Source organism: Ricinus communis, chromosome 9, assembly GCF_019578655.1.
Source record: "Ricinus communis isolate WT05 ecotype wild-type chromosome 9, ASM1957865v1, whole genome shotgun sequence".
NCBI lineage: Eukaryota > Viridiplantae > Streptophyta > Magnoliopsida > Malpighiales > Euphorbiaceae > Ricinus > Ricinus communis.
In genome coordinates this window covers 2,200,105-2,227,480 of record NC_063264.1, presented here as the reverse complement: position 1 = coordinate 2,227,480, position 27,376 = coordinate 2,200,105, and the positions used below count along the sequence as shown (strand labels likewise).

At 34.3% G+C, this 27,376-nt stretch overlaps 6 protein-coding genes across 7 annotated transcripts; 2 read left to right on the top strand and 4 right to left on the bottom strand.

Moving 5' to 3' along the window:
* Positions 1 to 4,914: 4,914 nt before the first annotated feature.
* On the bottom strand, positions 4,915 to 6,623 carry LOC112534514 (peroxidase 24-like). Its single transcript, XM_025156949.2, has 4 exons — positions 6,288 to 6,623; positions 5,962 to 6,153; positions 5,626 to 5,791; positions 4,915 to 5,456 (listed from the first exon to the last, which is right to left on the bottom strand). The coding sequence occupies exons 1-4, from the start codon at positions 6,570 to 6,572 to the stop codon at positions 5,053 to 5,055; spliced, it is 1,047 nt and encodes a 348-aa protein (XP_025012717.1). The 5' UTR covers positions 6,573 to 6,623; the 3' UTR covers positions 4,915 to 5,052.
* Positions 6,624 to 7,780: 1,157 nt separating this feature from the next.
* LOC8262367 (peroxidase 24) lies at positions 7,781 to 9,722 on the bottom strand. Its single transcript, XM_048378907.1, has 4 exons — positions 9,321 to 9,722; positions 8,831 to 9,022; positions 8,446 to 8,611; positions 7,781 to 8,277 (listed from the first exon to the last, which is right to left on the bottom strand). The coding sequence occupies exons 1-4, from the start codon at positions 9,534 to 9,536 to the stop codon at positions 7,871 to 7,873; spliced, it is 981 nt and encodes a 326-aa protein (XP_048234864.1). The 5' UTR covers positions 9,537 to 9,722; the 3' UTR covers positions 7,781 to 7,870.
* Positions 9,723 to 12,817: 3,095 nt separating this feature from the next.
* LOC8262368 lies at positions 12,818 to 14,009 on the bottom strand. Its single transcript, XM_015717817.3, has one exon. The coding sequence runs from the start codon at positions 13,378 to 13,380 to the stop codon at positions 12,973 to 12,975; it is 408 nt and encodes a 135-aa protein (XP_015573303.1). The 5' UTR covers positions 13,381 to 14,009; the 3' UTR covers positions 12,818 to 12,972.
* A 1,682-nt stretch (positions 14,010 to 15,691) lies between these two features.
* Positions 15,692 to 17,214, bottom strand: LOC8262369. The gene is made up of 2 exons (XM_025156936.2): positions 17,030 to 17,214; positions 15,692 to 16,123 (listed from the first exon to the last, which is right to left on the bottom strand). Exons 1-2 carry the CDS (start codon positions 17,118 to 17,120, stop codon positions 15,999 to 16,001), a joined length of 216 nt encoding a protein of 71 aa, XP_025012704.1. The 5' UTR covers positions 17,121 to 17,214; the 3' UTR covers positions 15,692 to 15,998.
* Positions 17,215 to 18,241: 1,027 nt separating this feature from the next.
* Positions 18,242 to 20,879, top strand: LOC8262370 (pentatricopeptide repeat-containing protein At2g36980, mitochondrial). Its single transcript, XM_002516804.4, has one exon. It carries the CDS (start codon positions 18,569 to 18,571, stop codon positions 20,438 to 20,440), a length of 1,872 nt encoding a protein of 623 aa, XP_002516850.1. The 5' UTR covers positions 18,242 to 18,568; the 3' UTR covers positions 20,441 to 20,879.
* A 1,518-nt stretch (positions 20,880 to 22,397) lies between these two features.
* LOC8262371 lies at positions 22,398 to 27,205 on the top strand. 2 transcript variants are annotated; one of them, XM_015717868.3, is made up of 8 exons: positions 22,398 to 22,835; positions 24,325 to 24,719; positions 24,910 to 25,030; positions 25,341 to 25,650; positions 25,823 to 25,895; positions 26,264 to 26,354; positions 26,432 to 26,511; positions 26,881 to 27,205. In XM_015717868.3, the coding sequence occupies exons 2-8, from the start codon at positions 24,441 to 24,443 to the stop codon at positions 27,019 to 27,021; spliced, it is 1,095 nt and encodes a 364-aa protein (XP_015573354.1). In that variant the 5' UTR covers positions 22,398 to 22,835; positions 24,325 to 24,440; the 3' UTR covers positions 27,022 to 27,205. The 2 variants fall into 2 exon arrangements, with proteins under 2 accessions (XP_015573354.1, XP_015573353.1); XM_015717867.3 differs by having other exon boundaries at positions 22,399 to 22,835; positions 24,306 to 24,719.
* The last annotated feature ends 171 nt before the right edge of the window (positions 27,206 to 27,376 follow it).

Genomic DNA, 27,376 nt, shown 5'->3' with positions numbered 1-27,376 from the left:
GCTATTTTGCATCTTTCATTGAGTAATGCATGCTGCATTTATTTGGAAGTTAACATTGCAGGGGGCTAGGTTTTCCCTAATTCCTTTTAAAAATGCAAAGAATGTTGATGATGTTTATTTATAAACACTGCTTGTGTGTGGTTGTTTCACATTTGTTTAATTAATTTATTTTGCAGTGCCTAATTCCGAATACTTCACTTTGTATTGGCATGATTATGGAGTTGATGTTAGAGGTGCACCTAAGCTATGGGATATAGGAGCTATGGATTTTTGTAGTTTAGATAAGATATCCAGGATAGAAATTGATTCAATGGCTAGAGAGCTAGGTCTGAATCCTGAAACAAAGCTGATTATGTGGAAGGATCCTACAAAGAGTATAAGTGATGGGTTGAGAAGCCTTGAAATTGATAAGGATGCTTTAGAAATGGCAATGGCTGTGGAGGGTTCTCAATTAATGCATATATTCAGTATGGATAAGTGGAAAACAAAAGAAAAAGGTAGGGAACAAGCTGGGGCAGAAGTTGGGGCATAAGCTGGGGCAGAAGCTGGGGCAGAATCTGAGGAGGAGGGTGTGAAAAATAAGGATAATGGCAGCTGTAAGGATAATGATGCAGATTCAGAGGACAGTGAGTTTGTGGACTCTGATTATGACCTGAAGGATGATGATGCCATGTTTGATGAGTTTGTTGATAAGGAGCTTGAGAGGGACATATCATTCGGTTCTACAAGTGCTAGGCAACCTGCTGAGGAGTTGTCTGAAGAAACAGATGCAACAGTTTATGGTCCATCAGATGAGCTGGTGTCATGCTCCTCATCTGAACACAGTGATGCAGAATCTAGGAAGCAGAGATGGCCTGTGTTTAATAAGGAGACTGACATGGCAAATCCCTGGTTCAAGATTGGAATGCTCTTCAGTTCCTTTAAACAATTCAAGGATGCTGTGAAGAGGTCATCAATCAAAAGCAGAAACCAGGTTATATTTGGGCCAAATACAAGGCAAAAATGTAAAGCAAAATGTAAGAAAGGATGCCAGTTTTATATTTGGGCCTACCTGCTGAACTCAGACAAACAAACAGTGCAGATAAAGTCAGCCAATTTCATCCACAACTGTTCAAGAGAGGCATACAATAGGCATGTTAATGCCAATTGGATAGCTGAACAATATGTTGAAAGGTTCAGAGCTGATCCCAATTGGGCAATTGAAGGGATCATCCAAGCTGTAAAAGAAGATTCTGGTGTTGAAGTGTCCAGATTGAAAGCATGGAGAGCAAGAAAAGCTGCTTTGACATTTATCAATGGTGATGAGATAGAACATCTTTCTAGCCTTCATGATTACAAGCTAGAACTCTTGAGAAGTAATCCAGGAAGCACAATAGTTTTTGGTTTGAATGAAGGTGTTTTTAACAACATGTATGTGTGCTTTGCTGCATTGAAGGAAGGATTTAGGTTTTGTTGACCTTTCATATCTTTGGATGGTTGTTGGCTGAAAGGAGTATTTGGAGGACAGCTTCTCACAGCTGTTGGTTTAGATGCAAATGACTGCATCTACCCAATTACATGGTGTGTTGTGCAAAAAGAAAACAAGGAGAACTGGAAATGGTTTTTGGAGCTAATGGCTCAAGATGTGGGGATAACAAACAGTTATCAATGGGTGTTTATGACTGACAGACAGAAGGTAAATACTCTTCACATTTTGCTTTTCTATTCCTTTATATATTTTGGCATAATGGTATTAATTGTGTGTTGTTCTTTTGGAATAGGGTCTTATTCCTGCCATTGAAGAACTATTCCCTAATTATGAATATAGATTTTATGTTAGACATGTGTATAATAATTTTAGGAAGAAATTTAATAGTCTAGGGTTAAAAGAACTTGTCTAGGGTGCTGTTAAAGCAAGTTATGTCCAGATTTTTCAAAAGATAATGGAGAAGTTTGTAGCAGCATCACATCATGGACATAACTACATAAATAACATCCCTCCTCATCACTGGTCTAGATCTCATTTTAGGACTGATGCTAAGTGTGACATGTTGTTAAACAACTTATGTGAGTGTTTTAACAGTTTTATCTTAGATGCTAGAAGCAAGGGTGTCATAGCTATGAATGAGGTTATAAGAACAAAATTAATGAAGAGGATACATAAGAACATGGATGCTATGAAAAGAGTGGCATCTGCTTACTGCCCTAAGATATTGAAAAAACTAGAAAAAAATAAAGAATTTTGCTGGATGTTTACAACAGAGTGGTCTGGAGGTAAGAGATTTCAAGTGGTTGGCCCAGGGGGACAGTTTGTAGTTGACAAACAAGAAATGACGTGAGGTGGGATCTAACTGGAATACCTTGTTGTCATGCTGTATGTGCAATTTGGTATAACAATGAGAACCCTGAATTTTATATACATGACTTCTACAAGGATGAAACATACCTAAAATGCTATAGCCATTTGATTAACCCAACCACCAGTAAACAATTTTGGCCCAAGGCAACTGCCCCACCAGTCTTACCCCCCAAACCAATAAAACCTAGAAAAGGCAGACCTGCTAGAAAGAGAAGGTTAGAGGAAGAAGAGATGGAGGGTCTGATCAGAAATGCTAAGGTCACCAAGAAGGGCTCTGTGATGACATGCACAGTTTGTGGTGCTAAGGGCCACAACAAGAGGTTTTATGGTGCTGGTGCTTCTACAAGGAGGGAAAAACTGCCTGTAAGTATGCCATTCTTCTCATTTACTTATGCCTATAAGTATATCAAATTGGTACCAAACATTAGTAAATTATATCAAATTGGTACCAAACATTAGTAACTTATATCAAATTGGTACCAAACATTAGTAACTTATATCAAATTGGTACCAAACATTAGTAACTGATATCCAATTGGTTTATAATACCCCTTCAATTTCTTTCTTTCTTATTGTAGGTGAAGAGGAAGACAAAAAAATAAGAAAAGAAAAAGGAATCAAATGCTACAACTACTGCTGCACATAATATAAATGACCAACCTGATAATGTAGCTCCTACAGACACAGCTCCTTTAGGGACAGCTTCAACATTTGATAATTTGTCACCGCTAATACCATTGTCACAGGTAAGTAATATGTCACTTATAATATTTATTCAGTAATGTCAACTGTTTGCTAACTTGAGACTTTATTATACAGTTATTCAATGTAACACCATCAACAAAAGAATCAAAAAAACCTCCAGTTCACTCTACTACATCATCTTCAAAACCTACCAGCAAGAAGAGTAGAAGCATTAATGATTTATTGAGTGAGCTGCCACCAGATCTGGCCATTGGAAGACTTTCAGAAATACAGAAAGGAGGGACTGAAGCTAAGGGAAAAAAGACTTTCAAACCCCCAGGGTTGTTGAGCAAAGATCTTGGGGCTGAAGGAGTTACCACAAGAACAAAACAAGACAAAGGAAAACAAAAGATTGATGGAAGTGTTTCAACAAAGAAGAGAGATTGGGTGCCTCCAGGAAATGCAAAGAACAAAGGAATTACAATTGAAAACCCTAAAAAATAACATTTATTTTGGTTGTTGTGTTGTTAATATGTTAATATATGTGTGGACCTAACATGTGGTCCTTTGACAAAATTTCAATTTTTGTAATGGCTTTTGACAGCCTTGGGTGTAAGGTTCATGTGGACAGAATTTCCACATCCATTCACTTTTTGTTTAAACATTTCATTAAAATAATCAACAGAGTACAATTATTTTCACTCAATTTGTCTGTTGCGAGGATTGCTCTATATAGGACATGTCTGTGCATATTTATAATAACAGTAACATTCATGTGAAGCAATATTAATCAACTACTGTAAAAACCAAATACTCATTTATCATTTCATTCATTCATCAGTACATTACATAACTAACAGTAGTTGTAAATACTACTACTGAATCCATAATACATCTTTAAGTAAAGCTATATCTTAAAAATAACAATCCATAACAGCCAAGCTTAGACAGGTCCATTCTGCACTTCATGCTCCTTCTTTCTGCTTTCATTTTCTGCAGCTTTGAATTTAGCAAATTAATTCATTCTTGTACTCATTCAACAGCTCAGTTGTAACAACTCAAAACATATCAATGTAAGCTAAGACAGCATCCCCAAAACTTACTATAACAGAGCATAACCAAACTTGGGCCCGGATTTCCTTTCTGTTCAAGAGACGGAGCTTCACTTTCAGTTCGACAGACAAAGTCACCATGCATATATACATCCAACACTAAACACACTGTAATCCAATACGACACGATAAAGAACAAGGAAGCTACATAATCGATTATTACAAAAACTAAATCAATCGATATAATAAAAACTAGGTTTCATAATTTGGGAATTTTCCTGTTTTAGTGTTTTTTATTTGGGGTTTAGGGTTATAAATTGGGAATAAAAACTAGATGTGGCAAGGAATTAAGTTAATTGCTGACTAGGAATTAAGTTGTTGAGTCAGCAACATATGTGGCAAGTGATGTGTTATGAATTCAAAATCCGGCAGCCACATCATCAAATAAGTGCCGGATTCCTCTTTGGTACTGGCGGAAGATACAGAAATAATAGGAGTGGTACCAAAAAGAAACAAATTGAAGGTTTGGTACCATTTGAAAAAAAGTGCAAAGATTTAGTACCAGCGGTGCAATTAACCCCACACTTAATACATTACTGCCTTTGATATTATAGACAAACAAAAACCATTAGAGCAAGATAATGTTTCTAAGATATTGTGTAATTTCAATTGATTGGTAGCTCAAATTAATTTGGTGCATCATAATCGAGATATTGAACTTATATAATTATATTTAGCTTTTGGTATCGGGTTGAAACCTCACTAATCTCTTGACCCAAAAAAAAGAAGAAGGTTTTTACTCTATCAATGTAAAATAAATAAATATTCTTTATTGCTCAATTTACTTTTATTTATGTGTATAACATTTGCTTGCTAAATGTTAGTACACAAGTATGATTACATTTAGAATTTAAAGCACTTAATAGAGACTAATGACATTAGTAAATCAGAAGCACGCAGATTAATATATAGCAATCATCAATTAACAAAATGGCAGTTCTTCCTAATTTCTCCTTGCTTTCCTGTAAGTACACCAATGGAACCCATTTTTACCATTGATTGAGCAAAGCGAGGAAAGAAAACATTTGGGTTTTCGAAATTGCTGCTTAACCGTGCTGCTTCAGGGTTAGTGAGTAAAGCTGCGTCTGATTGAAACAAGCCCTTTTTGTGGTTTATAGCAACAAAGTAATTGGTGTCAAAGGAGAGTGAACTTCCAGGATCCATCTCTACTGTTGTAGTAGGATTAGGAGGGTTGGAGCATTGCTTTTTCAAGAAATCTGCATAGTTTTTATCAAGCGAAGGATCTGTGTCCCCTATTCCTGTGAAATTGAAGAGTCTCTTTGCAATAATTACACAGTGCCCTACTCCAATAGTGTGAGCCCCTGCAAAACATGTATCTCATTTTCCTGTTAGTGAGATCACATTATATTATGTAATCAACAGACTAATAGTTTAATAGTGGAGCATCTGTATACACAGTGGAGAAAATTTGGAGTTTAAACTTTAGCAATTTAAATGAAATAAAAAAAAAAATATGAAAGGACTAGTTACCTGATAAAGCAACAAGATCCGTAACATCTAGTCCATGGCTTCGAAATTGTGAAAGAAGAGTTTTGAAGTCAGCTGCAGGGGATGGTAAATCTCTAGTAGCCTCAGATTCCAATGAAATTCTTCCATCTTTCCTTCCAAAAGCAACAGGCCATAATGGTCTTCCAAACTGCATAATCGCAACCACAACATTCCTATAAATATTTATTCATACACAAGATTCTTCTATTTATATTGCAAATTTCCAATATGGTCTGAATTTTTTTTTTGTCATCAGGTGTGATCAATACATTTTCTATTCATTACTTGCATGACTAGCTATTATGACAGTAATCTTACTTGGAAAGAAACAGCATCTCTTGCTGCCAAGGCAATAATATCAGCACATGAGATCTGCCCAGGGCATTCCTCTTCTAATTTAGCTTTTATGTCATCAATAACATCAAATCCTGTTAGAGATCTGTTCGGTATTGCTTCTTTCTCAGCTTTAGTATTACCGGTCGAATCCAACAGTATTGATGCATCACAGCCCTAAAACGACAAAATATTTATAATTCAATTAAGGAATATAAAAGAAGACATGGTGCACATGCGTCGGTATAAACTGCATTGAATGCGCATCATGATGCTGCGGAAAGTTCATATTAAGTGCAAATGGATCATACTCTAACAAAACAATCGTGGAAGTGCATTCTTATTAGCTTGGCTGGCAAGGTAGGGTTAGATGCAACCCTCCCCCATGTAATGTCCCTTGAAATTGTTTCAAGTTGAGGGCAACTGTTCACTTTTTTGCCTCCATGTTGCTTATCTGAACCATGCCCGTGCCCTCGACCGTTTTGCTGATCATGGTCGTCACGGCCATGGCCTCCACCTTTTCCATTCGACACATCAAGACCCGCGAGCAACAAGAGAGAAAGGTATAGGAGAATGATGTTATAGTTACGCCTCATATTTGCTAATAGAAATGAGATTATGTATCAGAAGTTATTAGATGTCAGGATGTTGTGCCTAAATTGAATGAACGCTGAAACCAAAAAGACCCTTTATATAGATATACTGAACCGCCCATATGCCATGAATATTGGGAGCTCTGATAAAAAAATATAAACATGCTTATCTCTGCAACTTCTCTTCATGATCTTAATATAATTATTGAAGAATGATTAGTTGACTACTTCGGATATAATTCACTCAGTATATATATATATATATATATATATATATATAAACTCATTAATGTAGCATTTCTGGAGATCAATTAAAAGGCAAAAATGGGAAAAGAATTGCATGGAGGCCTTTACTTCTACTTCCAGCCGACTGTTTATCAATTCACCTACTTCAACTTTTTATTTGTATATTCTTGATTAATTATTAATCAATTGACAATATACATAATTAAATATCTTGTAGAGAATTTTGATTGAAATCCATTAATCTATTCATGATCGTCTATCTATTGACATTACTTCAAAAAGAAAATTGAGTTTCCAATAATCTATCCAGAAAGTTAAGCTTCTTCATTACCCAGTGATCTCTTCTAAGATTGTTAATTAACAATCCCTTTATGATGTAGAATATTTTGTATAATTCCTTAAAGATGAAAGATATTTGATTTTTAATGTTTTTTGTAGACAATGAGATATTACTTGATGATTGGACTATGAGTTAGTGCAATGCTTCCCAATAAACTAGCCCATCTCTGAATTCGATAACTAATATAAAATTATAATTATCTGAGTGCTATAAAGTTTTCAGGGAGGAATCAGTTGCCATAGGCTTGCTCCAAGTTCAAGGTATTTCTAACTTCATAATACTAATTTCTAATAAAGTAAACAAGCAACATAAACACTAGTTATCAAATAAGGGAGTTAATTAATGTTATCAGATTTCATGAGTTTGCACGTTGCCAAGAGTATGCTGCCATGTTGCCATCCAAGAACAAACATGATTGACATTGCATTCACATTCAGCTTCTCAGAACCATTTCTTTGGAAAGTTGGAATAGTACATAGGCTCTGATAAATTATGAGCTAATAAAATAACTTCATCTGATCTCTTTTTATTTATTTCTTTATTTTTAGGGTTAAGTATTGTTATATGTTATGTATCGTATTAAATCGATTGAGGTTTCAAGTTCAGAGTCTTGAGAGACTGACTCTTTTAACGAAGTATTCAAATATGTTTCATGAAAACTCAGATCAGATAAAACGCACAAATCATACATTTTTAATCTTTTTCTCTCGACTGCTCAAGAATTCACCACATTACATTTCTTCCTAATTTCTCCAGCACTCCCAGTGAGCACGTCAATTGCTCCCATCCTCTTCATGGATTGTGCAAACTCGGTGAAGAACTTGCCTGAATCAAGCAACTCGTCAATGATATCGCTTGAGCCCTTGTCAGTAAGTAGTGCAGCATCAGATTGGAAAAGGCCTTCCCTCAGCTTCAGGATCTTATAGTAATTGGTGTCAAAAGATAAGGGGGTCAAAGGGTCCATTGGCACTACGGTTGTGTTATCTGCTAGGCTTCGGCATTGAGTTTTTAAGAAAGCAGCATATTTTGAATTAAGTGAAGGATCTGCATCACCTTTTCCTGTAAAATTGTATAGCCTATTGCTGAAGAAGTTGCAATGTCCTACACCAATGGTGTGTCCACCTGACCAAAAATTATTAATAAAAATTATGACTTAAACATCAATTAGTAGTCTAATTGGTATGTAGTAGCTGTGTCCGTAATTAATTAACTTTGAATTACTCATTAATATTTAATTCAATTTTTCTATAAATATCGTGATAGATTGAGTATATTATACTTATTACTAACCTGATAAAACGACAAGGTCATGGACCGTTAAGCTTTTGTTGGCAAAAGACTGTTTGAGAAGGGAAAAATTAAAGAAAGGTGAAGGGATATCCGCTAGAGCCTCCGATGCTCTGGAAATTAATCCATCTCTTCTACCAGTTAGCACTTCCCAAATTGGCTTTTTAAACTGCAATCACCAAACAACCAAAACCAAATCATGCAAATTAGATAAAGAATTTTGCTTAGAAGTATATTGGGGAAAGAAGGGTGGGACTCGATTAGAACTAGCTCGTCTTTGGCCACTGGACTAAGAATTAGTAGTTTGAACCACATGTATAATAAATAATTTAGTATCTCTGACATACACAGTTTACTAGTTAGTTTAAAAAATATAGAATTAACTTACTTGGAAGGAAACAGAATCTCTAGCAGCTAGAGCAACAATATCTGCACAAGAGACAACTCCAGGGCATGTCGTCTCTAGCTTGCTCTTCACCTCATCTATGACATCGAAACCTCCTAGAGACAGGTTTGGAATTGCTGCCTTTTCAGCTGAGTTCTTGGGTGTGGAATCCAGCAATACGGATGCATCACAGCCCTGCCAAAGCATAGCCATAACAAAAAATATTCATATCTATTGTTGTTATTCAAGATAATATATTTAACCCAATATGGGGAGATTGAATGTGCACATATACTCTTTTCTTATAATCTGCTTCTGTGTGTGAGTATAACTTACGTACACAAGGAATAACATATACAGGCGTAATAATTTATTATATAAAATAATTATTTTCTGTGAGGCATATGTTAGTATTTCACTTTTAACCAAATAAGTTCTAACACCAGTTAATTTTCTATAGCAATAATATATGTATATATATATATATGTTTACCCTGACAAAACAGTCGTGAAAATGCATCCTTAAAAGCTTTGCAGGCAATGTCGAATTGGCAGAGACACGTTTCCAAATGATACTCCTTACAATACCCTCAGCTTGAGGACAAGTATCCTTGTAAAAGTTTTTTCTTAATCCCCCTCCACAGCAAACTCCTACTTGATACACTAATGCAACACAGAACAACAACAGCAGAACTAAGCTACTCTTCATCTTCTCTCTCTGTTACTCTCTCTTAGGTTTGCTGTCGGTATGCTGCACTACAAAGATGTACCACAGAAGCCTTCCCTATTTATACACAAGAATCTATAAGCATCACAAAGCCTGGACTTGGCGTTGAGAGTTTTGCTAGTTTGACTTGTGTTGCATGCATGTTGATGTTAAATTTCAGTCCTTCCCCAAAAAACATAATTATAAAAAAGAAAATGTGTTAGTTAAAGATGAAAAGACACAAAGGAAAGGAAGGTGTTAATTGGTTAGGAGTTGTCAAGTGAAGATTAAATAATTATGTGATTTTGATAGTATATATATAATTAGGCCTCTTACATATTAGATAGCATCATTGGTGACATTTGATCTAATTAATTACTTGATCTAAAAAGTTGATAAATGGGTTCAATTCATTTGTAGTTGCTCCATTACTATCTACATACAGAAATTATGGTTTGAACAAAACAATCCCCTATAATATATTATATAGTTTATAGTCATTGACGTGAATTAAATATAGCAAAGTTGGTATTAAACAGCTGGAACCAATCTCTCCTACCAAATCTGTAGTAGTTTTGGGCTACGAATATCAATCCAAAATTTTGCATTCTTAATTCTTAATTTGATTATAGGAAGCAATAAAATCAGTTGCATCCATAGTCCACCGGCCTTCTTGCCATTTGTTAACTTATGGATCCTATAAGAGGCAAATGAGATCATTAAGAGACTAGTCAGAGCTGATTAATTTTGTCAAAGAAGCATGAGTTTAATTGTTTATTCATTTAACTCCCACGATTTAATCTATTTCGAACGCTTTCTAATATTTTATATATTATTTATTATTATTCTTTTACTCATTAAAAATTGAACGACCCACAATAAAAGTAATTATTTTTTCATATATATTATAAAAATGATAAAATTACACTAATATTAATAGATAATGAAAAAAAAAAGTTGAAATTGAAGACTTCTCCCTTCCTCACAAGTTGGAGAAAAAAAAATAAACTAGATTACTCTTTAATTTGTTATCATAACATATGAATTGGGTAATTAAACTAAGTAAAAAATAATGTTCGCAACGTTCCTCTAAAACACATGGATGATCTTATAACATTATTTTAAACACAATAATTAAGAGATTTGTGTTTTAAAATTTTTTCTAATTACGTTCCTCAAAACCATATGGGAACGTTCCTCAGCGTCCCCATTAACCAATTAGATTTTAGCATCCTCCAATTTTAGACTATATATATATATATATATATATATTTAAATGTTTCAATTAATATAATTAATGGGAGAAGCATGCATGGAGTTGTTCAACCGCTCTCTATATTAAACACTCTGCCTTGTGTTATTACAAACATGTCTATATAATATATGAAGGAATCTTAATATTATTAGTTTATCATAAGACCATGTTCTTGTAATAAGTAAACAAATGGACCAAGGCAAAAGGTACATAATTAAATAAACGAAATATATAAAAAAATAATAATAAATTTGGAGACAGTAAAAATGTCAAAGTCAATTGTCGAATACACACAAGGATCTGTGCTTGTGATTCATGCAAATTATTGAGATCATCTAATTGGTTAATACATAAGATTATCTTACATATTATTTAATATACAATGTGTTATGATTAAATTTCACCAAATAATTTGAATTATTTGATTCTCAGCAGTAGTACTAGGTTAAGATCCTAGTATATAAAATTATATGTAGTATTAAAGCTTAAGCACTAAATAATTAATAAGCCCATCGCCCCGCTAATTACGTTATTAGAAAGAAATATATATGGGTAATTTTGGTTTTTAAAAAGAAAGTTGTTCAATTTTATCACTATTGTATCTTTTAAAATTTTTTATTTTTATATTAATAGAAGTAAACTACACAATATGAATTAATTATTTATTTACACTCGTCATAAAAATAAAAATAAACACTTTTGTTATTTGCCCTCGAGTTGATTTTGTTTTTTGAGATTTTTTTTGAAAAGATTTTTTGAAAATTGTTTGAAGCTTATTTATTCACTGGAATTGAATGAAAATTAAAATCCTAAATTTGCATGAATTTATTATTTAATATAGTGCAAAATCCTGTCTAATTGATGTTTTTAATTCGGAAATAAAAACTTTAAGAAATATCTTCAAAACGTTTTGAGCTTATTATTTCAATTTCTTTAGACTGAAAATCTGTTTCCAAATGAGAAACGTGTTTTCTCAATTAAATGAATTACACCCTTTTTTTTTTCTATAAATTTTTATCTTTTTTCTTTTAAATTTTTTTTATGGAGTTCTGCTAGATACTATTAGATATCGTATCATTATAAATTTTATTTTTTAATTATAGACAATCAATCGATATTATTTTAAATAATTTATTAACTTTATATATGTTTGTCTATTAATTTAGATTTGGCGATGAATTTATATATATAATCTTTAAAGTATTTATACAAGTCAAAATTATATAGGTGAATTTCATAATTATCGAGTATTGTTGATTAAATTTTAAAATAGATAGAACATTTTAATAAATAAAATAATATATTTTGATTGATCAATAACTAAATACTATATGAAATTAGCTAGTTTAATAATTAATTATGTAGTATATTATTATAATTGAAATAATATTAATTTTTATAAAATTATATGGTATTATACACCAATGGTATATTAATTTTTTTTATAACATTCTTATTAATACCTATTGACGGTAAATCATATTTTAAATATTACATATATGCTCGTATTTTCTTGAAGAAAATTATGTACTCTATATTATATATTTTTATTTCTATTCATATTCATTTCTACAACCGGTGTTTTGGTCTTTTCATATTTCATCATCTCATTTTTTTTATTAATGTAAAATAATATTTTATTATCCATAAGAGTTTTATTCTGCGCATTTTAAATTATTAAATTAAAAATACAAAAGCCAAAGGTGTAAAGAAAAACCAAAGAATCATGTCCTTGGCTAAGCTATGGGATCTCATCTTTTTAAACCTACGTACTGTTCTATAATATATATAATGTATATATATATTAAACCACCGACAACTTGATAATGACAAGCTTGCAAAACAGATAGTGACAGCATACCAATATTTCTGTGTTTGAACACCCATCAACAAAAACAAAATTGAAGTTTTCCTAATTGAGTTCTTTAATCTTTGTTCTTTTCTCAACTCAGTTCTGAGCTTTTTCAAAACATATCAGTTTACTTCTGAATAAATATAAAGCAAATTGTATTTATAGAACTCCAATATCAGCATGTAAATAAATACACACATAGAAAGGTCTTCCTTTTACTAAAAAAGAAATTATATGAAAGAAATCCAAATTACTTGCTAAATCTACCTGAATTTTTAGGTGGAAGCAAGTGGGCAAAAAAAATTAATAATAATAATTTTTTTTTCTTTTTTTTATGGATACCCTACTGCCAGGCAAGTCTCCCAAAAGTGCCTGTCCTCCATTTGATCAATGATCTTCTTGCTCAAGTTAGTACCATCACTAGTCGCTTCACCATCTTCAGTAGACATGTATTCCAGTTCCTCATTTTCCAACCATATCTTGCACCAACTTTGCTTGCCATGACAATCTTTATTATCAGCTTCATCAGAATCTCTACAATCTTGATCATCATTACTTTCAAGAACTTCACTAGTATCGCAGCTGCACGACTCCGCATCATCTTCAGGATCGCCATCATAATCGCAGATCATAATTGCATCTTGACATAGCTTCAAGAATTCACAGTCCGCCTCTGAGTCTGCAGTACCTTCAACCAGAAGAAAAGAGGACAAATCCACCACTCTGTTCTTCCTTTCCATCAAAGAATAACAAGGGCTGTAAGTTTTCTATTAGAATTTTTTCTTTTTCTTTTTTTGCTTAGATGATAACCTTATAGGCTTAACCTATATATTTTTGCTTCTTGTTGGTTATATATACTTCGTTAATAAGTTCCTGTTAGTTACTGATGAGCCAACACCGACTAGGTTTCACCTTTTGGGTTAATAGGTGGTAGGTTTTTCTTACTTGTGACTCCAATTTATTGGTGGGTTTCATGTCATCTTCTAGTCTTGGTCTTCTTTGGGCAAGAAACAAAAGAAAGCAACAAGACCCCTTTTTCGTGGACAAAGAAGTCAATTAATGTATTGGGTTTGTTCTCATTGCCTATCATCATGGAACTCAAATACAGTCCACCATCATACATAGCAGCACTATGCTCATGTGTGTTCTATTAGATTCTACAAAATCCCACTTGTTTTACTTAAGATGAAAAAGCAATGATTAAAGTCCAATGACTATGTCCATATCCATGGTGAATGTTTTAGCACTGCAATGGTTATTTCTCACCTGTGAATGACCAGGCAAATGTCATGATACAGTCTCCACCTAAGGGTTTTTTTTAAGGTTTCTGTTTATTTAGGATCTCAGTTTGATAAAATGACATGTACTCTATCTTTCTTTTCTTTTCTTTTTTTTTTTTTTTTTTTTTTTTTTTTTTTTAATATTTATGTTCAGACCAGCCTTTGATGTTAGGATGACTTCATGTTTGCGACAATATCTAGAAATACTTTTCTTCCTGTTTTTCTACTGTTACTCGACTGATTCCTAAAGACATAAAAAAGTAGCTTCAAGATGTGGCAATTGATGCGTGATCCATCTCCCATGACAAGCAATTGTGGCTGAAGATTATCTGCTTGTTAAATAAGATTAGCTTTTGATTAACATCACCATATGTATTGCTAATCACAATTAATCTAAACATCACCATATGATGCAACCAACATATATACTAGTTTCTTGAATGTATCGTAATGCTTAAGCTTGTCATTTCTCAACCACATCTTGGAAGTATTACCACAGTGAAGTTTTCATTTCTCAACTGTTTCTTTCACCCAAATGGTTGAAGGTCTGGGTTCTGCCGACTAGTGCTGTAACCAGCACATTCATTCAAAAGTTAATATGATGTTTATTAGTGATACAAGCACCATTCTACATATCAAGTGTGGAAGTCCACTAATGTTGGTCGCATGTTGCCTCAAGTCAAATAAAGTCGCCTAATTGAATTATAGAAATGCATAATTATGCTAATGCTGTCATCTAGATGTCATGAGCCCCCATTTTTTTATGACACTAATTATGATTTAGAAGCCCAAAATTACAAAACAAAAACCATGCTTAAACAGTGAAATGATTTTGAGTTCAAACATGGCTGGCAACTAGGAGTCCAGCTGCCTCTACAGCAAGGTCTTTCTTCTGTGGGAGGCAGCTCGGAGGCACAATCATGAATGAAGAAACAGTTTCTCCATCTAGAAAAAAACAAAGAATAAAAGACTAAAGAAAAGAAATATAAAATGAAATGAACAGTCTCATTTCGTTGAATTGACTAAAAGATCAAATCACAGATGCAGAGAAGAAGCACCCTCATGATGCCTTCATACCATGGAGTGCCTTAAAAGCAGAGAAATACTCCTATTGCACTTCTATTATCTTACTTAAAAATATAGTTGTTTATGAGAAGCTATATATTTAACAACCCAGCCAACGAGCGCAAAAGGCACAGCCAAGAAAGTATCTCCTCATCAATCTACTCTCCAATCATCATACGTAGTGTACTCGGGGAAAAAAATTATCCTAACTATGAGTTTCTCTTGGATATCCTGTCTCACAGGAGGATCAAGCGATCCAGGCTCAGCAATTTCATTCACAGCAATTGCTCCGCGCTTAGACTGTCAATACATGTAGATGCATTCCCACATATTTATTTTGGAAAAAGTCAGTAATACTTTTTATGAAAAAGAGTAGCTAGAAGTACAATAGAGAATTCCTTAAAATCATGAAGTGACAATCTCAAATTGAGGCAGAGGGCCACCTGCGCTACCAATCCATCTAAATAAGGTCTTCTCCCGTCTTCTTCCATGTTCCTATGGTCTTGATCTGCAAAGTGACATAAGGAATATGATAGACTTTCCCCAAAATAATCCAGTTACACCGAGATGTAGGCAATCAGGATGACTAATTTCCAGGCGAAGAAAAAGCTGTTACTATGCAAATTTAAATAAAATCAGCAACCTTCCAAGTTTCGAAACATCTTGTGCTAATCTAAATGTTCCAAAAAATTATGTACGTTCAAAGTAAAAAGTCACATCAAAATTTTTTTTCATTGTATCTCCCATGACTTATTATTGATCTTCTCTGACCTCCTAAAATATTACAGTAAAATATGGAACAAATAGCATCATTGCCAAACTCCAGGGCTATGAAGGGCATTGGTCTAAAAATAAATAAAGGTAAATTAAAAACATAAAGAACCAATATTAATAGACAAACTAGTTCTAAAATTTATATTGTTCTGTGTAACAAGCCTCAGGTCCCAAGATATAGGTAAACCATTAAGAGACAAAACTTGCAAAAATAAGAACCTTAGTGCCAGGACTAAAATTCATGGATTTTTTCTTGCTTCTGCATCATGGTTTCTCCAAGGATTTAAAGCTTCTCTAATTGCCTGAGCTTCAGAGGAGCTCTCCCAAGCCCGCTTCTCTGATTCCAGAACAGTCACCTTATCATCTGAATGAAACCATAACGAGAATATCAAAATTGAAAATTAGTGGATGACAAGTGCTCGTGATACAGTGCAACAAGGAAAAAAAAAAATCAACTGCATGAGATCAAACAACAAGGACAAGTATCCAATGACAACCAGACAGTGGCAAGAAAGAGCTAATGTTCTTTTTCAAAATGTTGATCATTTATCAACTGTGTGCATTAACGAGCCTCTCATCAAACTGCAAACATGTTCACAAGCATCTCATATACAATGAGACTTCAACCACTAAGCCCATCAAAGATCTTTGCTTTACAAGTTTAAGATCATGATATCCAATGTTTTAAGCTTTCATTGGAATACAGACATCACAAAACAAAGGTGTTTTAAACTTGAAAATAAATCCTTCATCATAATCTCATAACAAATTACACTGTATTCTTTACCATTATCAATTCACTCTTCTCAGGTCCAGAACCCAGAAAGCACTATTTATATGATTCTTGAATATTAATTATTTAAGGTGCATTCTTTTCTACTGAAAAAAGAAAGTGCCATATGATACTCGAATGTCGTACACAAATACACCAGTCTAACTCAAAACAGTCACAACAAGAAATTCAGTATGTATTGTTCAAGTAAAACTAAGTACAATCGGAAAGAAAAACTAAACTCTTGAGGCAACTGAATACCCTTTCTTGATTTGAACGGCCACTGACTAAGTGCTTAGGAAGAATCAAGAGAAAGAGTAAACTTCCATAGTTAATCAAACACTTGCAATTTCATAAGAAAACTACAAAATTAATCAACAAGATGCAGCATATTAGCTCAATCAAGAAATTAAATTCAACAAAACAATGAAAAAAGAATAATAAAAAGAGGGTAATTAAGATTGGAAAAGAAAGGAATGAGAAGGAGGGTTCGCACACAGAAGCCGGTCTTGATCATGAATAGCTCCATTGAAGCTCCAACTAAAGCAGATCCAACTGCTATTTTCGCATACCAATCCACAAACTTCATTCTCACTGTATATACAATTTGCTTCTTCTTCTCCTTTTTTTTTTTTGCTGCTGAAGAGCTCAATCTCGTCCAGTCGACCCTCAAACACCAGGGAATCTAGCGAAAAAGAAACACCTTCGGTATTTCCTCTAATTAACCATTTGGTCCTTATTGTCTCAAAATTAACACTTCCCTTCCCGTCCTTTTACTAATCTGCAAAATAATCAAATGTCTATTAAAATAGGATAAGTCAAAGCCAGATTTTGACCATAAATCAGACAGTAGAAAACAAAAAAATTATTGAACTCAGGTCTACGTGAGTGTTAGATGTCTCTATCTTTTCTCTTATTAAATATATTTGTTTAAAATACTTCTATATCAATTAATACATATATTTATATATTAATTGGTACTATATATATATATATATATAAAGCATAGAAATATAAGAATCAAAATAAATTAAAAGATTAATATACTCATATAATTTATAAATATGATGATGTATTCTGTCTATTAATAAAAGATATAATTATATATATCAGACTTCTATTTTTTATAATTTATAACACTATAGGTTATGTAAATATTGTGGAATGAGATTAATAATATAAAATATTTTCCTTTCAAAAAAAATCAAAAATTCTAAGACGTAAGTGATATCAAAGAGTAAATTATAATAAAGATTTTATAAGCAAGAAGTTCGGAGAATAATATTATTTAAACCAAATTCTAGGGGTTTAATTTATCAAGCTTGAAATGATAGGGATCAAATTGTGTATCGTACTAAACCATTGGGGTCTTTTAATAATTCGGACATACATAAATAACTCAGTACATTGTGTCACAGCCCGCATATCATTTTCGCACGAAGGTTCAAAGGCCCAAAAGCAATTCGTTAAAGCGAGGAAGATTAACATTATAGAAACATCCTGAATTCTAGAATAATCTAGAAACATGTATAATGTGTAGATAAATATGAAAGTGTGTAAAATATTTTAGATACTTAATTTTAGCCATTAGATCGAATATATCTTCATCGTCCATCGAGGAGGTGGAGGCCTATATATAGATTTAGAAAATTCATTTATAAGCATCAAGCAAATCAAGCATAATCAAATAGAAGAGTTAGAAGTTCTCTCTCTAAATTTTCTTAAGCTCTCTTTTGTTCTTCTTGTCATCCTAGCTAGCATTTTGCCTAGCATTTGAATAATAAAGCTGACTAGCTTACTTGTTTTCGCGAGAAAGTAGCTAGTGCCACACGGTTCGTTGGTAGAAAAGACCAAGTCCGTGACAATTGTCGTGGAACGACGGCGTAATAAAGGCTAACGATCTCGCAGAGACGGCAAGTTTAAAGGTCCCGCGCAGCTGATCTTGTCAATTACAAGGACCAATGAAAGAATTTGGACCATCGTCGTAAATGTCATCAAAACCTAAAAAAAGACTCTAAATAGAACAAGAATGATACCATGCGCTCTAATTTGTTTCGAATAACTTCAAAGATTAGTGCTTTAGGAAGTTCAGGTTATATAGTTCATGCTCGCAAACTGTTCGACGAAATGCCCAACAGAGACACAGTTGCTTGGAATTCAATGATCACTAGCTATTCTCAACTTGGTTTTCATCAAGAAGCACTCTCTATCTTCTATCAAATGAGAAACACCAATACTAAACCTGATCATTTCACATTTACAGCAACTTTAAGTGCATGTGCAGGTGCTGGCTCCTTCCCATTTGGAACCAAAATTCACGCTCTGGTTATTATTTTAGGGTACCACTCTTCATTGCCAGTCAATAACTCGCTTATAGATATGTATGGGAAGTGTTTCGATGCTTTTAGTGCTGGTCAAGTATTTAAAGAAATGGGGGATATTAATGAAGTATCATGGTGTTCACTTTTGTTTGCATATACAAATTCTGGTCGGTTTAGTGAAGCAAGCGAGATTTTTAATTTAATGCCTAGAAAGTTTGAAATTGCCTGGAATACAATGATAGCTGGCCTTGGCCGATATGGTGAAATTGAATTATGTTTGGATATGTTTAGAGAGATGCGAGAAAGTTTGTTAGAGCCTGATCAATGGACTTATAGTGCCCTTATAAGCGCTTGCACTGAATCATTAGAGTTCTTATCTGGGTGTATGTTGCATGGCCTCGTTATTAGGAGCGGTTGGAGTTCTGCAATGGAGGCAAAGAATTCTATTCTCAGCTTGTATGCAAAATTTGGTTCCTTGAATGATGCTTTGAAGGTGGTCGAATCTACTGGAAGGCTAACACAGGTGTCTTGGAATGCTATTATTGATGCTTATATGAAAGTTGGATATGTCAATGAAGCATATCTCATGTTTCAGTCTTTGCCAGAAAAGAACATTGTTTCATGGACATCTATGATTACAGGATATGCTAGAAATGGATATGGAGAAGAAGCTCTTAGGTTCTTTGTTGCCATGGCAAGCAATTGTTTTCTTCCAGATGATTTTACATTTGGCGCTGTCCTGCATGCTTGTTCAAGTTTAGCAGTATTAGGGCATGGTAGAATGGTCCATGGATGTGCAATTCGCAATGGTTTCAGTACTTATTTGTATGTTGGTAATGGTTTAGTTAATATGTATGCTAAGTGTGGAGATTTAGATGGGTCAATTCTGGCATTTCATGATATTTGTGCAAAAGATTTAGTCTCTTTCAATGCTTTGTTATTTGCATTCGGGTTACATGGAAAGGCTAGCGAAGCTTTACAGTTATATGAAGATATGATGACATGTGGGACAAAACCAGATAAAATGACTTTCATTGGCTTGTTAATGACCTGCAGTCACTCGGGGCTTATAGAAGAAGGTCGCTTATTTTTCAATTCAATGAAGTCAGTTCATGGACTTTCATATGAAGCAGATCATGTGGCATGCATGGTGGATATGCTTGGCCGAGGTGGCTACTTAGCAGAAGCAAAAGAGCTGGTTAAGAAATATTCAAAAACAAGTGATGTTGAGGCCAGTTCATGTGAGGCTCTGCTTGGAGCATGTTCTGCACATGGTGAAGTAGAAATGGGGACTTATTTGGGGAAGACTTTGAAGACTTTAGAGCCGAATAAAGAGATAAGCTATGTGCTTCAATCGAATTTGTATTGTGTGCGTGGGCAATGGAAGGAAGCAGAGATGGTTAGAAAGGCAATGGTGGATGAAGGGTTGAAAAAAATGCCCGGTTGCAGTTGGATTGAGGTGAGAAATAAGGTCACAGCTTTTGTAGCGGGAAACCATTTGTACCCTTACACCGACGAGTTATATAAGACATTATATTTCCTCGAGTTTGAAATGAGAAGTCCATGTTTTAGTGGCAGTGAGAAATGATGGAATTTCAGCCTGACCTTCGGTACTTGCAGAGGCGAAACCAAAGGCTGATGACTTCTTTGTACATAGAAACTGCATAGATGTCTAAAGATTGTAGATTTTCTTTCAGAAGTTGACAATGAACTTAGATCTCAGTATCACAACTCAAGGTTATTGATGTAGCCGAATGGAAGAATGGAAGAGTTGGAACTGTAGCCATAGCTTGAAGGATTGAATTGATGAGAACTTGGCTGTTGATGGTAATAGATTAGTTGAGAGTTAGTTACACTGTTGCTAATCAGTTGACATTCTGTTAGGAGTAGTTATTTTCATATTTGTTCTTGATTCCAAAGACTTGCTGACTTAGCAATGCTGTTAGCTAAATCTACTAGCTATAAAAGCAATCATTGATGTAATACCATTCATATGATCACCAATAACAAATACTTTTCCTTGTCTCTTTAATTTGTCTGCTTCTTTCTTCCCTGTCCTCTTCTTCTAATTATTCGCTACTTATCTGTTACACTTTCTTCCCTTTTCTCTGATACTAAACAACTTGAGTTAGGATGGGAGCTTCATGGGCACAGGTCCGAGCGTTTGTTCTTCAAGTTTACCGGTTATGAAATGAGATGGAGAATCTCTTTGCTAGATACAAAAATAATCTCTTACAAAGCAACGAAGTGCTAAAGTCGCAGTGATTAGAGCTAACAGAGTAATACATATTCAATTGTTAGTTCAAATTTATAAAACCAAGCTTCTCAAGTCTCCAATTACGGGAATTCCTCGACATAAACCAGACACTGAAACCTGATGCTGTTGCTATTCCCTCTTCTTCCTTCCTTTCTCCTTGTTATTACACCAATTGCAAGTAGACATTGAGCAGACTTAAATGGTCGGATTCAGGAACAAGAAACTTATATCTCGTAGAATCACTATCCTCCTGCCTTATCCTTGTCATCACACTGATAGCATCCACACAAATTTACCTAGACAGTTGGGAATCTAATGGGGATTCCACCATTTTCCCACCAAGTTCAGTTAAGCCTCCAACATTGTCAAGAGCACCCAATACCCATTATTGATACGTAGAATTCAGGATGTTATCTTGTAAAGGAGGATCCATGAAATCAAAAACTAGCAATAAGTTGTCAAATTCAAGAGACTTGAAGCAACAAACACCAGATTGCAAAGTTTGGTCTCTGAATGATCACCTTGTCATTCAGCCTTCCATCCTTCGCATTCGACGGTTGGATTGTACTTGAATGAAAAAGAAAAATGGTGAGTTAATATATGGTCAATGACTCTCTTAAGAAATGATTCGGGAAGGATTAGAGAGAGGATGCTGTGTCTCTTTCCTACTTGTTTGAAAGTGACATGTGGGGTGTCTATTGGCCAAGAGTTGTACGTTTATTTTACCATATATATATATATATACTAATATTTTTAGTATTTTTAATTTTCATTAAATTATAACTTTTGTCTTAAAATTATATTTATTAATTAAATTTTTAGTAATTTTGCAGTTTTAACATTATGTATAATATGAATTAAATATAAATTTCATAAAATACAATCTTATCAGTTCATATATCACAAAATAAAGATATATAATAAATTATTTTTATATATTCTTATCATTTTCATACTTCCGAATAAGAAAGAATGTCAAAAGAACAAATAAATATAATTAAAATTTTAGATTATTTTGATTTGATGGATTTTACTCTTCACTTCTAATTACCTTAAACATACCGAAAAAAATTTACACAAAGAATCCTGAGATTAAATAATGATATTAATTAAATATTTTCTTTTTAATATCTTGAGTTTTACTAACTTCATAGAGGTTATTTGATCTAAATCCAAACGAGGCCTTAAAAATGTGAAAGAGAAGAAAGAAGAACTCAAGCAGACAGTCACGAGATAGCAACTAAGAAACTGTTGTCGTCATATACATATTGGAATATGTGGGGGACCTGTCTTGACCACCACATACACAGACACTTTGCCCTCTTCAATCCAAAATTGCTGTTTTTATGTCTATCATGGCTTTATAGACCCATACCATTAATCACATATTCCTCTATGCAGTCGCACTAAACATAGAAACACACGAATAATTGTAGCTTAAATATCACAACCACCCAAAAAAAGAGAAACTTCCTTCCTTTGTTTCTTTCTTGCATTGCACAGTCTCTCTCTCTCTCTCTCTGAAGCTTGTATCTTTTCTCATCTTTTAGGATCTAACTTGACTATTTGCTCTCTCTTTCTCTCTGTGTGTGTATATATAGTTGTTTCTTAAATTAATTTCTTATTGATCTGTTAAGGATTCCCCTTGCATCTTTCTGAGATTTGCGTACCAACAATGCAAGCTACTCAACCAGTTACTAATGGAGTTACTGAGGTTTCTTCGCAGGTTTGTCGGCCATTCATCACTCCTTTTTATGTCTCTTTTGTTCTCTCTATTCTTTTGTTTTCCATAGATTGGCTTGCTTGCGTTTTGTCTTTTTGTTCTTTTTCTTTTTCTGGGTATGTGAGATACTGTTGCTTTAGTTCTAAAAGTATAGTTAAAAGGATGCAACTTCTTTATCAATAATTCGAAGCTTTATTTTAACTTCTCAATCCGGTATAATCATTAAAATCTTTCTTTTTTCTTCTGGTGAATGTGTAATTCCTGGCTGATCATTTCTGATTGTTGATATGGCTATTTAAAAGCTTTTGCTATTGGTGGTGTCATGATCTGAACTTCTGGTCTTCCATTTTTTCTGATTTCCTGTCAGTGGGACTTGTATAGTTGTATTCTATCTAATTATATGCTTTTTCATTACTCTTGGGGTCAGTTGTTAGGAGTTTACTTATCCAAGTAGGGTTTAGGACGTTTTGAAGGATTATGGTTGCCCTTATAGCAGATTCAAGTAGCTGTGATCTTACATCCAAATTAAGTAATTGTGAAGTGAGGCACCTATTACTTTAGGTTTTTCAGGACTTGAATATATGGAGTATTTGCTTATGCGACAATAAAATGAAATTAGGACATGCATAATATTTTAAATGGTCATGTAGATTCTGAATCTGCTATGTAATATATAGGACTTGCTAGGCATTCTTGAAAGATACAATGAAAGAAAGATATGTTTTTGGCTTTTTGGCATTCTTAAGATGGTGTAGGAATCTGACGCGTTATAATGCGCTGCCAGACTTGTGGACCTGTAGTATGTTTTTCATTTCTATATTTAGACAGCAGTTCTGAGCACCATCCTTTTTCTTTCCCTGAGAAGTTTAGCAGTTTGGCATGAAATAACTCTAAATTGGAATGATCTCATTACGTATCAAAGGCTGGCCATTGGAGACATATAATGCTGGCCCTATGGGATATGCGAGGAAGATACTTTTTTGACTTTTCGTGGCTTGGCTTAGAAATCAAACTTTGATAGAAAGTGTGGAGAGAGTAAACTCAACTGCCAACTAAGAGAAACCTTTGAATTAAAATCTATTGTCTAAGACTGAAGTACTCTTCTACCATTGTATAAAGCTCATTTTTAGAGCTGTTCTTAGCATTTTCTTTTCTTCCCTTGTTCTCTATGAGACCCAAGATGGCTTGATACAGTTCAAATTGGAAACGTGATATTTAGGTTGCTGTAAAGTACCTGCAATGTGTGGCTAGGTCTGGAAAGCTAAGACCTGAGACATTTGTATACAGTTTATTTTGTGTTGCCTGATCAGGATAATCGTATGATTCGGTCAAATGGGCCCATATATTCTTTGTTGGTACGATATGGATGCCATTTAATCAAATGAGTCATACCCGTACATTCTGTTTTGTTATGAAGTATTCTTCTGGAAACTCATGACCAAATGATTAGGGGTCAATGCTTATCACATGCAGGCTGATCTGAAACTTGCAGAACCATCCAATGGAGAAATTTCAAATCCAGGACCAAACACGAAGCGCTCGGATCTTTTAGTTCAAGTACCACCTAGACCTGTAGGTTTTGGCCCTAGCAGGAGCGGAAAAGGCTTAATGCCCTCCCAAAATTCATGCAAAGGTAGTTCATCATCAGGTGGCTTTTTGCGGGGCTTAAGCTTTAAGAAAAAAGGCGCCGTACCTGATGGTGAGAGGAGCTTTCTCCTCAATTCAGACCCTAAGACATCTCCAGATAGTCCTATTGTTGCCAGTCTTAGATCTGCATTTTCTTGGCAAAGATGTACATCTCTTCCTGTAACACCTGCGTCAAACTTGTCACCTTCTGTTTCCACACCTGTTTCAGCAAGATTGCCGGGTGAATCTATTAAAACAAGTGTAAGCTATACTCTTTGCTACTGCCTGTTATTATAGACTTTAAGCATAAACTTCAATTCATTTTGGGTTTCGAAAAACGCCTGATTTACCCCTGGTTTGGTTGGAGCTAATTATGTATGTATTGTAATGAACAATATGGCATGCTAATATAAAACAAAATTCTAAAATAACTGTGTTAATCTTTGTTCAGAAAGTAGCTGGCCAGGGAGCTGTTTCAAGGTCCCTCTCAGTGCCTGGCAGAAATGTAGTAATTGTGCGATCTACATCTTTTGCTTCTCACAAGGAGAATAATCTGGTAACTCCTAATGAAGGTATATAGTAGTGCTTTACTTTTTATTGTTCCTTCCACCTGTTGAGTTATTGGGTCCTTTGACACACCATCTTTTGGAATATAGAACTGGAAGATTTTACTTTGATTTTGATTTTAGACATTCTAGATGGACTTATTTTTATGATGCTTGCCTAGGATAATATTCTGCTTTATGCTATATCAGAAAAGATATTTTACATATGCTATAGAAACTTGCTTTTTGTGCCTGCACAAACTCTATTTTTCATTATAGTTATATACTGGTATTCCTTTATCATATTCTGATGTAACAGTGCTTCTTGAAAAAACAGATCAGATATCTTCACCAGTGGAAGTTGATGATGAAGAAATTCCTGAAGAGGAAGCTGTATGTAGGATCTGTCTTGATGTATGTCAAGAGGGAAATATGCTCAAAATGGAGTGCAGTTGCAAAGGTGCCCTTCGACTTGTACATGAAGAATGTGCGATTAAGTGGTTTAGTATAAAGGGAAACAAGAACTGTGAAGTGTGTGGCCAAGAGGTTAAGAACTTACCTGTAACATTGCTTCGGGTGACGGGCTCTGCTCAAAGCAATAATAGGCAGGATCTGAGTCACCAGAGATTTAGGTCAGAAGCAATAAGGTACATACTATGTGGTCCATCATGTTTAAACAATTGAATACTCTATTTTTATTTCAAATTAGTCACTTCTAGTCTATTTAATTTCTAGTTTTAGATGTACAGTTGCTTTTATAATGTTCTGTTTTCCAGTTTCTACTAATTCTGATGTATAATTTTATGAACGTCTATGCAGTGCCTGGCAGGACTTTGTAGTGCTTGTCATAATTAGCACCATATGCTATTTCTTCTTCTTGGAACAACTATTGGTATGTTGTTTTGCTGCTTGAACACAAACTAACTTCTTCAATTTTCTGAAAGCCAAACTTGTATCTTGTTGAACTTCAGATTTTATGTCTTCCATAAATGAGTTGGCTGTGGATGCGTATTATGTTTCATATTTGAAGGTGACGTGTTGAGACACTTTGAAAATGTGCTTGCCTGCTATGCCAAAAGAGATGAAAAATGACATATAGCTTGAACTAGCTGATGCTAGATAATTATACTTGGGGTGATTGATACCTGCTGTTAAGGCATAGAACTTGGTCCATTTACTTTGCTTTTTTACTTCCTTCAATATTTCGAATAATAATATAACTAACATTAGTTCTTTTTTTTTAAAAAAAAAAATTTGTAGATTCATGACATGAGGACTCAAGCAATCATAATTGCTGCACCATTTGCATTTACTTTGGGCCTTTTGGCATCAATATTTGCCATCATCCTAGGTATGTCTAAATCTCAGAATTTGTAAGAAGTTACTTTTTGACTGTATTATCTTAGTGTATGCTTGCATGACTTGCAGCAATTAGAGAGTATATATGGACATATGCTGCTCTTCAGTTTGCACTTGTGGCCATTTTCGTTCACCTATTCTATAGCATGGTTAGTAAAATATCTGGCTTTTATTCTCTTATACTCTCCTCCCTCCATATCCTGCTTAAAAGTAGAGGAATTAATGCTTTGTTGCCGCATGAATTTTATGAGGTCATGTTAACTTGGAAGGTTGTTTCTTGATTGTGGAGATGCAAAATTGTGTCAGCGATGCTGCCATATTCAGTATCTGACTCTATATTTAGTGTCCTGGAGTTTCTGACTTGATGATGTGGCTGTTCAGGATGCTCTTGAACCTGAACTTGTTAATGCATTGAATGGTCATGAACGGGAAAAATAGAATAAACTACTCATGCCAAGAATGGGCATGAATTTATATGTTCATTTCACTGATTAAGGCCCTGTAATATTCTCTTGCAGCTTCATCTGAAGGCCATTTATGCTATCTTGGTTTCATCAGTTCTGGGTTTTGGGATAGCTATGACTATCAACTCATTGTACATTCAATACTATGCTTGGCGAGTTCAGGTAGTCCAGAACCCTAGTCCTAGTCCTGTATAACTGGATACCGGGGTACAGGGTCAAACATATACTCTGTTTATTTGCTGGCGGATGCATGGCATACATACTTCTCAAATCTATTGCCCATTAACTAGGAAACAAACAATGAAAAAGAATACCACCAAAAGTTTTTATTCTCTGTATTCCTATCAAATGAGAAATGTCACGTTTGCCTTTAGCTTAATTTAGCACTTGTTCTCTTGTACAACCGTATTCAATTCACATAAAGCAGGGTAGGTTTACTTTTTTGTTTTGAAAAATTAAAATATCATTAAGCAAAATCAACTCCTCAGCTCTCAAAAGAGCTGCAAAAGAACAAAAACAGGCAGCCAGCCAGCAAGTCGGAATGGAACGA

Bases quoted from the DNA above. Each gene is read 5' to 3' on its own strand.
- LOC112534514 (XM_025156949.2), bottom strand. From the start codon at position 6,572: ATGAGGCGTAACTATAACATCATTCTCCTATACCTTTCTCTCTTGTTG. The intron at 6,154-6,287 runs GTATGATCCATT...TTGTCGTTTTAG, and splicing joins TCCACGATTGTTTTGTTAGA to GGCTGTGATGCATCAATACT. The intron at 5,792-5,961 runs GTAAGATTACTG...GCGATTATGCAG, and splicing joins GAGATGCTGTTTCTTTCCAA to TTTGGAAGACCATTATGGCC.
- LOC8262367 (XM_048378907.1), bottom strand. From the start codon at position 9,536: ATGAAGAGTAGCTTAGTTCTGCTGTTGTTGTTCTGTGTTGCATTAGTG. The intron at 9,023-9,320 runs GTAAACATATAT...ATGCTTTGGCAG, and splicing joins TTCACGACTGTTTTGTCAGG to GGCTGTGATGCATCCGTATT. The intron at 8,278-8,445 runs GTTAGTAATAAG...ATTTTTGGTCAG, and splicing joins TGACCTTGTCGTTTTATCAG to GTGGACACACCATTGGTGTA.
- LOC8262368 (XM_015717817.3), bottom strand. From the start codon at position 13,380: ATGGAAAGGAAGAACAGAGTGGTGGATTTGTCCTCTTTTCTTCTGGTT.
- LOC8262369 (XM_025156936.2), bottom strand. From the start codon at position 17,120: ATGAAGTTTGTGGATTGGTATGCGAAAATAGCAGTTGGATCTGCTTTA. The intron at 16,124-17,029 runs GTGTGCGAACCC...GGTTTCATTCAG, and splicing joins CATGATCAAGACCGGCTTCT to ATGATAAGGTGACTGTTCTG.
- LOC8262370 (XM_002516804.4), top strand. From the start codon at position 18,569: ATGCGCTCTAATTTGTTTCGAATAACTTCAAAGATTAGTGCTTTAGGA.
- LOC8262371 (XM_015717867.3), top strand. From the start codon at position 22,785: ATGCAAGCTACTCAACCAGTTACTAATGGAGTTACTGAGGTTTCTTCG. The intron at 26,355-26,431 runs GTATGTCTAAAT...CATGACTTGCAG, and splicing joins AATATTTGCCATCATCCTAG to CAATTAGAGAGTATATATGG. The intron at 26,512-26,880 runs GTTAGTAAAATA...ATTCTCTTGCAG, and splicing joins TTCACCTATTCTATAGCATG to CTTCATCTGAAGGCCATTTA.